Genomic DNA, 13,489 nt, shown 5'->3' with positions numbered 1-13,489 from the left:
GGGTTCAAACACTGTTTCTGAAGTTCTACCCCCTTTAGCTGAGCCCACACCAGGCTGGCTAGTGTCTGGCCAACTGCTGCATGGCCAAGCACACGCTACCTTAAAGCGAAGTCACGCTCCTGCCCATGCCAAGAGGAGCCAAGGGTGGGAGACACCGGGAAAGGAGGTGTGGTAAGGGGCCTCTATGGGGCAAGAAAGGGGTGCACTATGGCTACATTCCTCACAACAGAACTGCAGGTGAGGGAGCTTGTAAGCCATGGGCAGGATGACAGGACGATCAAGAGGGCACAGAGCCTAGAAACAAAAAGGGTAAGCGGAGCAAGTCCAAGACAATAAAGGACAGGAGTCAGATGAGCCCAGAAGAGACCGAGGCAGGAGGGCTCGTTCACTCTGGGGGTGAGACAGAGGCGGGGGGAGGAGCAGCACGGGCCACGGCTGCCTGTGGGCAGCTCCCAGCATGCCCTGGGACCACGCTGCAGAGTCCAGCTGGCCTGCACACTGTCCAAGAGACACATGGAAAACACACAGGGATGTTTTTTACACAGTAACTGACAATGCTATTTGTCCCTGTCTCCCTCGACCGGGGACTTCCCTGTGAGCTGGAGTCACCTGTGTCCCCAACACAGATCTCCGGGCTGGCACAGCAGGGTAGCATGATAGAACATCTGGATGAAACAGGGAAAGGGACAGAAAGAAAAAGAGGAAAAAGGAAAGAATGGGAGAGTGAAGAGGAAAGAGAGAAGGTTGGGCAAGAAGAGGAGAAAGAATAGCAGAGGGAAAGAGCAAAGGGTAACGAAGAAGGGAAAGTGGGTAGGAGGATCTGAGGACGGGCCTGAGAGACTTGACCTCCACCGTGCTCGGAGGGAGTGCAGCCAGGTGTGTGTCCCCAGGAGTGGACTCAAGACAGGGGACAGGCCCACTGCTGGCCACTGCCCACAGACCAGGTCTCTGGCACAGCTGGAGAAGCTAAGGCGCCCCCCAAGCCACAAGATGCTGTATGAGCAGCGCCACAGCAGTGTGTGGGGCCCGCCAGCCTCACTACACAGCCCACAGCCCGCTTCCTGACGAAAGCTTGGGCCAGGCTGTCGCAGGCCTGTCAGCACAAGCAGGTGGCCCCGCCCCGGTGTGCCCCACAGTGGACTAAACCTCAGATGCCAGGTGTCCAGAGCTGATACTTACATTACCACCTCCAGGGACATGCTTAATATTGTCCTTGGAACCACACTTGGACTGAATATGGCTGTAGTTCAATTTTTTGGAGACTATCTGGACCTGGAGTGTTAGAGAACAGAAAAAACAACACAAAGGGAGAGGGCTGGTTAGAACTGACACAGGGCAGGCTGTGAGTCCACACGTGATCACGACGACCAACAAAGAGTGTTGTTAAGCTCCGCCCCCACCATCTGAAGAACAGCTGTGGAAAGCACAGAGGAAAGAATTTGAAGGAGAAGGCAAGGGGGCGAAAACACGAACAAATGACACAAGGACAGAAGCAAATGTGATAAGTGCGACATGGTCATTATCATTGCTCTCTGGGGGCTGGGCTGTGGTTCACAAGGCTGACACCAGCCAGCCCCAGGTCCCCACCCAGGTACAGCCCGACCACCCCGCCTACTCTCTCCCCAAGAGCTGGGGTAGCAGTGTCCTGCCCTGACCCAAGGATGGCACTTTCCTTCAAACTGGGGCCTGGAACAGCTGCAGCCAGGCCCACTCTGGGAGGCAAAGGCCGCTGAAACAAGCATTGGGCAGCTTGCTCACAAGGCACAGACCTGATACTAACGCAAGGAAGGGACACTGCTCAGCTGTAAAACGCAAATGGAGCACAGGCCTCTGGACCTGCCATGCACAATCCTGCACACCAGGGGGAGCTCGGACCACAGCCTCAGCAGTTTCCTCACGTTGCCCAGTTGTCTCGATTCCAGAAAGTCCAATACAATTGTGGTTTAGGTTGAGACTCCTCACTCAAGGGTAAAAAACCATCTTCAGTCCTTCAGATGCCCAATCCTGTGCCCTGAAGTTTCATGTGCAGAGAGGGCAGGCAGGGCTGCAATGATGTACAATCCAGGGGCACAGTACCCAGTACTGCACAGGAGTGGTTCCCCGGAATGCAGTCACATAAAGACCCAGCCTCTAAGGGCTGGAACAAAGAATTCTTTTGGAGCCTTCTCAAGAACGAACAGTTGCTAGCTCCCTACCTTCCTTCCCTTCAGAGCCCTTTGCAAATGATGCAGCTCCCAAACTGAAGAGTTTGCCAGAGTAGAGAAATCCATCCTGAGAAACGTCAACCCAATAACTATTTTTTGCCTTATTTATAAAACATTTCCTAATAAACCCTGGCCTGAGCCAGAGAAGGTGTACAGGACCTCCAGGCGTTACCCAGGCACCTCAGTGCAGCCTTCCACACCTCACTGTACAAATTCCTTGGACTGAGACCCGCCCTGGTTCTTAAAGGCTGGAGGCCAGGCCTCCGTGGAGCTCTTGGCCAGAGAGACCACCTGCCTGCAGAGCTGAGAAAAGAAGGTTCGCACCAAAAGCAGGGGGGCCTTCTTCCTGGGTGGAGGCAAAGGAAAATGACCTATGGGTCAGCCCACCTTCACCCTCTGGCTGATGCCATGTCCCTGGGCCGGCTGGGTTTCTACTGCAATGAGCACCCTAACTTCCTGTAAAGAGGTAACTTAGGGAGCCATCCTCACACCCAGCAGTGTTATGAGAGGGGCCTTCTAGTTCAATTTAATCTCAGAGTCTCAGGGTTACGGGTGCTGGAAGGTTTCCAGTGTCATGCCTTACTGAGGAAGAGCCTGGGTGCTCTGAGTGTGAGTGTGTGCGTGGGTGCAAGAACCTGGGTGCTCTGAGTGTGAGTGTGTGCGTGGGTGCAAGAACCTGGGTGCTGAGTGTGAGTGTATGTGTATGCACACATATGCTTACCAGATGAGTTTCAGATGAAAGTCAGTGTGAAGAAAGTGACTTGAGAGTTTTAGATCCATTTTGTCCTGCTGAATAAATAGTCCCCAAAGGGCTAATGGGCACCCAACTGTTAACTTTCAGGGTTGACACAAAAATTTTTCTGATGGCTGAATCCTCAAACACCCACTAGGGCACATGGGAGAAGCAGAAACTAGTGTAAGGACAGGAAGAAGTGCAACAGAAGGGAAAGTGACTCAGGCTGGAGAAACAGTTCCATCTTTTACCTTCTGGAGGTAAAAGGCTAAGGAAAACTCACTTTCCCAGCAGGCGGTTTCTGTGCACTCGCACCTGGGCCAGCTGTTCTAGTGACTGCATTAGGTTCAGGTTTTCTGGCTGCAGCAGCTGCCTCTGTTTTTTCCTCTACTTTGGCCTAGATGGAGATAAAGGGAGGGCAAATTTCAAACCAGGAGGATAAGAGTCCAAATGCCAAGAGGAGAAGAAGGCTGGGGCCTCAAATCCAGGCCAGGCCACCAGGCAGAGGTCACCTTTGCTCCCGGGAAAAAACGCCCATTTCCCAGGGTAGACCGTGCCAGAGGGAGAAGCTGCAGACCAAAGCTTGAGGCAGGAGGAGCAGCAGACAGCATCACCAGAGGCAGCAAAGGAGGGCTCAACCAGCGATTCTGCCCTGTGTGTGGGTTGTGGTTGCTTTCCAATCACAACGCCCTCCTACTCAAATGTTCTGTATGCCCCCAGCAAGTGGGTGCCACTACTGAACATGGAAGCGTCACAACCTTCAGGTATGTGAGAACAGAAAATAATGGTATCGCTAGGCTGTTATTCAACTCCCCACCAAGATGTCCTGCACCATGAACACCTAAGAAGAGTGCAGAGAGGAAACATGGGCCAGCCGGTAGCACTGCAGCGCCAAGACCTAGCTGAATGTGCCAGGGCCATCGTCTCTCAGGCTCCCTCACCCCAGACTAACCCTATTCACCATCACCATCTTCCAACTGCACCAGGGTTTTGCCTCACCTTGGACCCTCGGCAAATTTTTAACAGTTCTGGATTGAAGCAATTTAGATATCCTGCCCTGAGTGGGTGGATGGTAGCAGTGAAGTGCTAGAAATGATGTGGGAGGTGAAAAGGTTATGGCTCCAGGGACTAGAACGTGGACTTTTGTCCCCAACTTTTTCACACACCAAGTCCCCATGGTTGCTGACAGTTAACAAAGAGTTCCAGGCTGAATACAAGCGGAAAGGCCCGCCAAGCCTCCTCCATCACAACACTCTACAGTAGTCCTTCCGTTTAGGACAGTCATGGGCCACAAGAGGATACCCTCGCCTGTCTCAGACCGAATCCCCACCCCGTCTCTCCTGCCACTCACAAGTGCAGGGCTGAGAACCCTAACAAACCAGGTCCACGTCCACTGTCTCTCCCCTTCGCAGTCTTAGAGATCTCGTCTGTTCATTTTGTAAAGTAGAAGAACCCCTTGCCTCGAAACAAAAATACTAAAACCCCAAAATACAGAACAGGAGCCCCTCTGATTCCAATGAAAAGAGAAGGCCCAGAACTTGGCCCATCCCTTCTAGCTGCCGGGCACAGAGCTCAGGCTGACACTTCCTGACACCAAGTCCCCATCCTAACTGTTCCTGTCTGGTGTGCCCGGGGTTGCTGTGAGGACATGCTTCAGCAACAGTGGGTGGAGGTGGCAGGGAAAGCAGCAGAGGCCAGCATGCCGAGGGCCCTAAGCTCCCTGGACCTACCCGGCCTCCTCCAGGCTGATGCTTAATGTTTTCCGTGGAGCCAACCTTGGCACGAACATTCTTCAGATCAGGGCCAGAAGGGTTGGTAGCTGGGCGGTTCAGCCTGGGGGCAGAGGAGCTGGGCCTGACCGACGTGGGCTTCTTGTCCATGGCAGGATTCCCGGAGGGCCGGGGAGGCGTGGGTGTGGTCTTGACTCGACTGGGAGCCACACCTGCTGGGGGGGTTGTCCCAGGGACAGTGGAGTTTTTCTTCACGGTACTGCTGGAGGTGCTCTTTGAGCGACTCAAGTCACCTGCAAAGGCAGGGGTGAGAGACAACAGCATTCAGGAAAAGAAAGCAAATGGGAACCTTAAAGCCACGAAGAGGTAGGGGTTCAAGTTAGGGTTCCACAAAGTGGGGGATGTGGTATTACCTGATGCAGACTTCACAACCGTCTTCTTTACATCTGTAGGTTTTCCCTCAGTCTTGATGCCTATACAAACATATGCTTCTTAATATAATGTTTAATAAACTGACCTATTACTGAGATTCACTCATTTATTTAATAATTACTGAATGTTCCTTCTGAGCCAGGGACTGTGCTGTCTTTGGGGATAAAGTAGTACGTTAGGCAACCATGTCAAAACCATGCCCTAGTCCAGGCGTCCCCAAACTGCGGCCCCTGAGGCCATTTATCTGGTCCCCTGCCGCACTTCCGAAAGGGGCACCTCTTTCATTGGTGGTCAGTGAGAGGAACACTGTATGTGGTGGCCCTCCAACGGTCTGAGGGACAGTGAACTGGCCCCCTGTGTAAAAAGTTTGGGGACCCCTGCCCTAGTCTCATCCAGTTTGAGCACAGGCTCACCAGTTGAGCCTTGGATCATAGACAGAACTCCATGGTTGCTGGCTTGAGCCCAAAGGTCACTGCTTTCATTGGAGCCCCCCGACCAAGGAATGTATGAGAAAGCAATCAATGAACAACTAATGTGATGCAACTAAGAGATGACATTTCTCATCTCTCTCTTAAAAAACTCCATGCTGCCTGACCTGGCAGTGGCACAGTAGATAGAGCGTCGAACTGGGATGCAGAGGATCCAGGATCGAGACCCTGAGGTTGCCAGCTTGAGCGTGGGCTCATCTGGTTTGAGCAAAGCTCACCAACTTTGACCCAAGGTTGCTGGCTTAAGCAAGGGGTTACTCGGTCTGCTGTAGCCCCACGGTCAAGGCATATATGAGAAAGCAATCAATAAACAACTAAAGTACAACAACAAAAAACTGATGATTGATGCTTCTCATCTCTCTCCGTTCCTATCTATCTGTCCCTATCTCTGACTTGCTCTCTGTCTCTGTAAATAAATAAATAAATAAATAAATGAAATCACGTTGTATGCAGTGCACAAGGCCAGGCACTGTATCTTTACAATACCTTCCAAGTGGCCTTAGAAATGGGTGATCAATACACATGTATGGAGTCTGACCAGGTGGTGGCGCAGTGGATAGAGCGTTGGACTGTGATGTGGAGGACCCAGGTTCGAGACCGCGAGATTGCCAGCTTGAGCGTGGGCTCATCTGGTTTGAACAAGGCTCACTAGCTTGAGCCCAAGGTTGCTAGCTCAAGCAAGGGGTTACTCAGTCTGCTGAAGGCCCACAGTCAAGATACATATGAGGAAGCAATCAATGAACTAAGGTGCTGCAACAAAAACCTGATGATTGATGCTTCTCATCTCTCTCCGTTCCTGTCTGTCTGTCCCTATCCCCCCGCCCCCCGGGAAAAAAAAAAAGACTGAAAAAAATATATACACACTTATGGAACTGGATGGTCTACTTTTTATTATCATGTAAGTCTGTAACTACAATGTGCTAGGTGCTTTGGAGACATTAAAAAAAGGAATAGTAGGGTGATGGGTATGCAACAGAACTAAATGACAAGATAACCTGGAAATGTTTTCTTTGAATGTATGTACCCTGATTTGATGTCACCCCATTAAAATAAAAATTTATTTATAAAAAAAAATAAAAAAAAGGAATAGTAGCCTGACCAGGCAGTAGCGCAATGGATAGAGCGTTGGACTGGGATGCCAAGGACTCAGGTTTGAGACCCCAAGGTCAACAGCTTGAGTGCGGGCTCATCTCGTTTGAGCAAAGCTCACCAGCTTGGATCCAAGGTCGTTGACTCGAGCAAGGGGTTACTGGGTCTGCTGTAGCCCCACAGTCAAGGCACATATGAGAAAGCAATCAATGAACAACTAAGGTGTCGCAATGCGCAACAAAAAACTAATGATTGATGCTTCTCATTTCTCTGTTTCTGTCTGTCCCTGTCTATCCCTCTGACTCTCTGTCTCTATAAAAAAAAAGAAAGAAAGAAAGAAAAAGGAATAGTAATTTCTACCTAGGGATTCATGGAAGTTCATTCATGGTTTTTCTGAATATATCTACCTGCTGACCTCACTTGGAGGCAAGTCTGCCCCTTTCCAACACACCCAGGAAGGACTGATGCACAAGTAGATGTGCACAGCTCTTTGTGATACTGGCTGGAGCTATGGCTGGGGCACAAGGGAGAGAAGAGTGACAATACTCACCAACAGGCCTCTTGGGCAGGGGCATGGGGGTGCTCCTACTGCTCGGCCCAGCTGAGGCAACAGAGGCAGCTGCTGTGGCTTTTGAAATAGTCTGGGTGCTCTTGGGGCCAGACCTGAAGGCCAGGGCAGAGGCTGGCTTGGATGGTGTGGCCTTCTTCTCAGGAATCTTTGCCTCTGCAGCAGGCTGGTGACAGGAAATGGGGAATAAGAGTTGCAGATCAGAAACAGCCCCAGGAGGTCATGTGAAAGGATGCTTCCACAGACGCACACACCAGAAAACGGGCACTGTGAGTCTGGCAGCTACTGACAGGAAAAGACATACGGTCCTAGGATCAAAGACTTCCAGAGAATGTGAGAAACTGGCCCTGTAGGGTAGTGTGTGATCTGGGGTCAGGAAAAGTAGAACGAAACGACCTCAAGCCAACCTGAACTAATGAGAATGAATGGCCCTGAAATGTCCACCTCACCCCACGTGTCTCAGTAGACTACACTAAATAGTGATGGATTTAATATATTAAATACTTGACCAAAGATGAAGAAATACATAAACAGAACAAAAATGAAACATGGTGTCAAATTCAGCTATTCTTCTGGTTTACACCCACCCAGTGGGTGCTGAGCAGACTAGGGCTGCAGACGAGAACACTGACCCAGTCAGGTCAGTGCCTGAGCTCCAGCCCCAGTCTGGCCCCCAACTCACAGGGTGCTCTTGGACAAATCACTGAGCTTCTCTGGGCTTTCGTTCCTCATCTGGATAAAGCACACTGGAACAGAGGATCTCTAAGGCATCTTTGATAATGTGATGTTAGTGATTGGAGGATAAGAAGTCTCTGAATGCCCCCCGGCAATGAGAAGGGGCAAGAAGAAGGCACAGGCCTGACTAATAGAGGAAAAGGGAAGCACAGATGTCACAGCTATAAACTGAAAGCAGAGGAGTCTCTCAAGTACAGATGCATTTGGGTCACTCCACAGAGCCTGGGCATGCTGTCACTAGCAAGGAAGCAAAGGAATCATTTTAGCCTAGTTTCTATAGGAACAGGGGATGAACACACTCTTTGATAAGCAAACATACTATATTATTCAAGAGAGTAAGCCAAACCACAGACACAGCAGATCCAGATCTTTAGCTCTAAGAGAAATGCCCACTCAGAGGGTTGTATGTTGGCAGAGACACAGAGGAGATAGTATAAATGAAAAATCAGTAGAGATGTGCAGAAATTCAAGGCTTACAGCTAAATAAAATCTAACACTACAAATGCTGGGTAATGTCCATTTCTACAAATGAAGTCTCTAAGTATGATATGAAGAAACTTAAGGGGAGAATCAGAAGAACTGGTTCAGTTACCAGCTCTGTCTGGAATACATCGCAGGAGTCTATACAGAGGGACTCCCCTCTCTGTTTGCTCTAGAATTGGGGGACAAACCAGATGCTCCCCGAGGTCTCCTTCAAATTCTCCATACAATGCCTACAATTCCCAATAATCTAGTAGGATCTTAATATTTTGCTAGTAACAAAAATAATGATACAAGAAGTTAGAAAATAGGTAATATAGAGACAGAACTCTCTAAAGGATCTGACATTCTTTACACTCCAGGGACTTGGCCTCAGCAAACTGCAGAGCCAGCCTGCCTTCCTAAGGGGAGTTCCTTTGTTTCTCAATTCATATCTTCTACTTTGCCAAATTCACAGATCTACTTATTTTGGAATATGTTTTCTTCCCTTTGTTTGCTTCTATAAATCTTTCTACCAAAATAAAGATCAAAAGATAAAAATAAATTTTATTAGATTTTAGTTTTTATCAATCTCTCAGAATGTTTCCATCTGTTTCTTATCTAAAAGGCAAAGAACAGTAATAATTGTCACGCAGGTCACCTCTTCAGGTCAGCTGTAACTTGAATGCTGCTTAAAAGCTGGATGGCAAAAAAACATGAAAGAAAAGTGTTGACTGGGGCCCTGAGCATCAACATTGATTGGCATTGGTCCCAAGTTCAAATACTGCCTCTGCCACTTACTAGCACCAGACTTTAGGAAGGTTAAACAACTGAGCTATAAAATGAAGTTACTGGTATCTGCATCCTGAGTTGCTGAGAGAGAGAATTCAAGGCATTAATGTATATAAATAAACCAGTAAAGTATACTTCATCTTTATTTTTATTATATAAGTGCAATTTCACTAGATACTCCCTAAACCATGCTCTGTCTCCCCTGGGATATGTGCTAAATAAGTGACTCTAATCAATTTCCCTCTATCTTCCTATCCTTAGAAATTGTTTTCTAAAAATCAAGAAAAGCAGTAAACTGGATAAAAGAGGCTCAAAAAGCTTTAAAAGATTTTACCGTTCTGAGGCTATAGTAAAATTTCTTAAGTTTCTTGGCCAGGATTTCAACCTAGATTATAATTCCTACATTCTACCAGTTTTGAAAACTATTTTCCAAAATAAACTTAAAGAACACATCGGGAGTTGGCTGAAGGGAGTCAACAGGGACAAATATACGGTGACAGGAAATTATTTGACTTTGGATGATGGGTATACAACATAATCAACAGTTCAAATGGTCTAGAGATGTTTCTCTGAATCCTATGTACTCTTACTGATCAATGTCACCCCATTAAATTTAATTTTCTAAATAAAATTATGAAAAAATAAAGACATCAGGCTGACATAAAGGCCCTTCTCAAATAAAATGAGATGCTAAGGCACACAGACTTCACCTGCCTTCTCCTCCTACAATAACCCTGTGAAGCTAATGCTGTTCCAAATTGACCATTTCCTGGACACTACTGTGTGGGCAACTTGGAAAACTGAAAAACTTCAGAAAAGCCCAGTGAGAGGTGGCCTAATGCCAAAAGTAAAGTTAAGTTATCACAGGATGCCAGGACCGGCTGAGATGAGCTGGAAGAGCTTATCACAGAAGTCTTGGGTCACATGTACTTCCACAGCACGGTTAAAGACAAAGACAAAGGAAAAATCTGACTGGGCATTTGATGTGGGAATTATAGCAAAAATGAGTATCTGATCAGTACGTGGAGAAGGGGAAACTGGTTAGTGAGTGCTTAAATAGGCGAGAAGTAGAGAGCTCGGAGGGAGAAAACAAAGTAGATGTAACATTAACTCCAACCAGGGACAGAAAAGGCAAAAAGCATAAACGGCCTTCCAGTGATACACCTGCATCATGGGCCCCAAACTGACTGTCAAGTCGCCTTCCCCAGCCTTTCCCCAGCCCCACCTGCCTGCTTCCACTGTCTGGTGGCAACAAGAGCCTGTGTGCCACTCGGGGAAAACCTTGCCCTGCACAGTGCTTCCGTGACTCCTTACCTTGGGCTTCAGGTCTTTGGAAGGTGACATGGAAGGCCTGGCAGTGGCAGCAGCAGGGCGTTTGGGTGGGGTGGCTGGTGCTGAGCCTGAAGCAAGGCTCATGGGTTTTTTAGTCGACCCACCAAAGGCGGTGGGAGCCAGCTGCTTAGGGACAGAAGTGGGCTGTGTTTTGGCCTTCGATGTTGAAGTCTTTGCAGGTTGAGTTGTGGCCAAAGGCTTTAAGTTGATTTGTTGTTTTTTGTGTTTTTTTAAGGCCAACATCAAACACAGAGACAAAAATAAAAACAAAATGTATAAAAAAATATAAATCACACAATTCAAAGCAAAATTATAAACAATTAGAAGGGATGCAACTGAAAATTAGCATTCCTTTTTTCTGAGCTCAGTAAATAGTAGAAAGATACCAGGATAGAGAAAAAGAATCTTGGGAACTGTTTCTTAATGACAGTGTCACACATTCCAGCAGTTTGACATCTGGAGATTTAAACAATTAACTAACTTCTGGTGGCTGTAATAATTCTATGAAAAAGTTACCATCGGGTGATTAGGTTACTATTATCCTCACCTTGATGAGGCGACATCAGAATCCTGTTTTAAGACCACACTAAATTGGGCCAACTGAACTTTGTAATTAGTACCAATAAATGTCTGAAATGATTCACCTTAAAAAAAAATCTGTGTTCACTTTTATAAATGCAGATTTCAGAATCTATTTCAAGAGAATTCTGTAATTCCTTTTGCGGTTGCTGAGAAGCAGAAATAAACTCTATGGAACATTCCTACAGATATTCAAGATAACAAGGTCAAAGGCAGAGATATTAAGGTTTGAATTAGGCCACTATGGTAAAATGGGAATATAAACTATTTTTAAGCACATCCAAACTTGAGAAAGGAATAATAACAACTCAGAAAAAAGAAATTTCATTTATAATTCAAACAATAATAGCTGAGATACTACTTTTTAAAAAAATGACAGCGGTAAAGTACAACCCACCATTCTGGCAACTACCTTTGCTTTCTTCTCTGGGCTTGGTGGGAGCTCCTTGTTTGGAGGAGCGGTGATGTCATTTCCGGTCACGCTCACAGTAAGTTGTCCTTCTTCTGGCTTGGATATTCCTAAAGGGAGGAAGTTATGCCAAGCAAATGTTTTTCATAACCATTTCAAAAACGTCAAGTCCTAGCAGAGACAGACAACTAACTAGCACTTCATCCTGAAAAAAAAAATACAGGGCTGTGCTGCTGCAATGTGGACAAGACTCCCAAGTTCCCCTCATTGTGACGGAGGGGAGTTTTAGATTCCAGAGATTCAGGCACCTGTCCCTGTGGAGAAGCAACCTAAGTGGGATTTGAACAAATGATCAAGGGGAGGAAATGGCCCTTCAAGTTTGGTTTCCCTTTCCTGGGACAGGCAATGGGGTTCTGTCACCCAACCATTAACTCCAGAGCACACAGTGGACAAAAACCTCTTCTACTAGAGTTTATCTCTTGGAATAAAGGTTGCAGAGAGATGGGATAAGTGCCAGAAGATCATCCAATATCCTCCTCTTACTTCCTTTCCCTGTAAAGCACCACTTTATGGAGGATGTGAGATTAACTTGATCTAATTCTAGCAGTGACCCAGATTTCCAACAAGGCCGAGGAGACCCATGAAATCAAACCCCGAGCCAGAAATAAAGTCTACTGCCTAAGTCTATGCCCAGCAGCACCAGTGTGGAGAGGTTACTCCAGATTTCAATAGGGCTATACCCAAAAGCATTAAAATACCATTACATTTTTAACCTAGGTGTAGGAAAATCCTTTCTAAATGGCACAAAATCCAGAAGCCACAAAGATAACTTTCACTACCAGAAAAGAAAAACCTTCCATGTAGCCAAAATAACGAAAGTCAAAAGGCAAGTAATAAATAGGAAAAAAATATCTGAACTAGACTTTCAAGATAAAGAATTTATTATACAAATTACTCCTATAAATCAATAACTCCTATAAAGCCAACAACCCACTAGAAAAATGACCAAAAGAATATGAAGTTTATAGAAATACAAATCTCTTTTGAAAATAAGGTATCTTTTTTTTTAAGTGAGAGGAAGGGAGATAGATAAGGCAGAATCCTGCTGGCAACCCCATCTAAGGCCAATGCTTAAATCAACCAAGCTATCCTCAGCGCCTGAGGCTGGGACCAATCAAGCCACCAGCTGCAAGAAGGGAAAAGAGAGAGAAGGGGGAAGGGAGAGGAAAAGAAGCAGATAGTTGCTTCTCATCTATGCCCTACCATAGGTCAAACCTGGGATGCCCACATGCCAGGCTGACGCTCTATCCACTGAGCAATCTGGCCAGGGCAACAGCTAATCTTTAAGGAAATTGAAAATTAAAACTACACGGAGATGCTATTTTTTAACCTATTGTCAAAAGTTCTAAAATTTGGCCTGACCAGATAGCTCAATCGGGTAGAGCATTGTCCTGAAGTGCAGAGGTTGCCAGTTCTATCTCTGGGGTCTGGGCACATACAGGAGCAGATTGGTGTTCCTGTCTCTCTCCATCACTCTCTCTCTCTCCCTCTCGCTTCTTCACTCAATAAAAATGAATAAATAAATTAAAAAATTTTTTTTAAAGTTGTTAAATTTGAAAGTAATTGTTCAGGACAATATGAGGACATATTCTGTTGTTAAGTGCATGAAATGGTACAACTCATATGCAGGGCAGTCTTGCAGTATCTCTGAAAATTAAAAGTGTAGACAAATTCTAAACCAGAAATCAAATTTCTAGAAATTTATTTTATTTTATTTTTTATTTTTTAATTTTTATTTATTCATTTTTAGAGAGGAGAGAGAGAGAGACAGAGAGAGAGAGAAGGGGGGAGGAGCTGGAAGCATCAACTCCCATATGTGCCTTGACCAGGCAAGTCCAGGGTTTCAAACCTGCGACCTCAGCATTTCCAGATCGATGCT

The 13,489-nt window shown here is 46.5% G+C and overlaps 1 protein-coding gene across 24 annotated transcripts in view; it reads right to left on the bottom strand.

The window, feature by feature from the left end:
- The window catches only part of MAP4 (microtubule associated protein 4), a 174,622-nt gene that overhangs the window by 9,360 nt on the left and 151,773 nt on the right, over window positions 1-13,489 (bottom strand). For 7 of the 24 annotated variants that reach the window (XM_066246021.1, XM_066246025.1, XM_066246030.1 and 4 more), the window contains 7 exons: window positions 11,539-11,660; window positions 10,545-10,760; window positions 7,227-7,410; window positions 5,081-5,140; window positions 4,668-4,960; window positions 3,221-3,334; window positions 1,180-1,272 (listed from right to left, as the gene is read on the bottom strand). In XM_066246021.1, coding sequence (XP_066102118.1) covers window positions 1,180-1,272; window positions 3,221-3,334; window positions 4,668-4,960; window positions 5,081-5,140; window positions 7,227-7,410; window positions 10,545-10,760; window positions 11,539-11,660 — 1,082 coding nt within the window. The remainder of the gene's footprint in view (window positions 1-1,179; window positions 1,273-3,220; window positions 3,335-4,667; window positions 4,961-5,080; window positions 5,141-7,226; window positions 7,411-10,544; window positions 10,761-11,538; window positions 11,661-13,489) is intronic. The other 17 variants (XM_066246022.1, XM_066246032.1, XM_066246041.1 and 14 more) reach the window with 10 other exon arrangements.

Source organism: Saccopteryx bilineata, chromosome 10 (assembly GCF_036850765.1).
Source record: "Saccopteryx bilineata isolate mSacBil1 chromosome 10, mSacBil1_pri_phased_curated, whole genome shotgun sequence".
Lineage (NCBI taxonomy): Eukaryota > Metazoa > Chordata > Mammalia > Chiroptera > Emballonuridae > Saccopteryx > Saccopteryx bilineata.
This window is presented reverse-complemented; position numbering and strand designations above follow the sequence as displayed.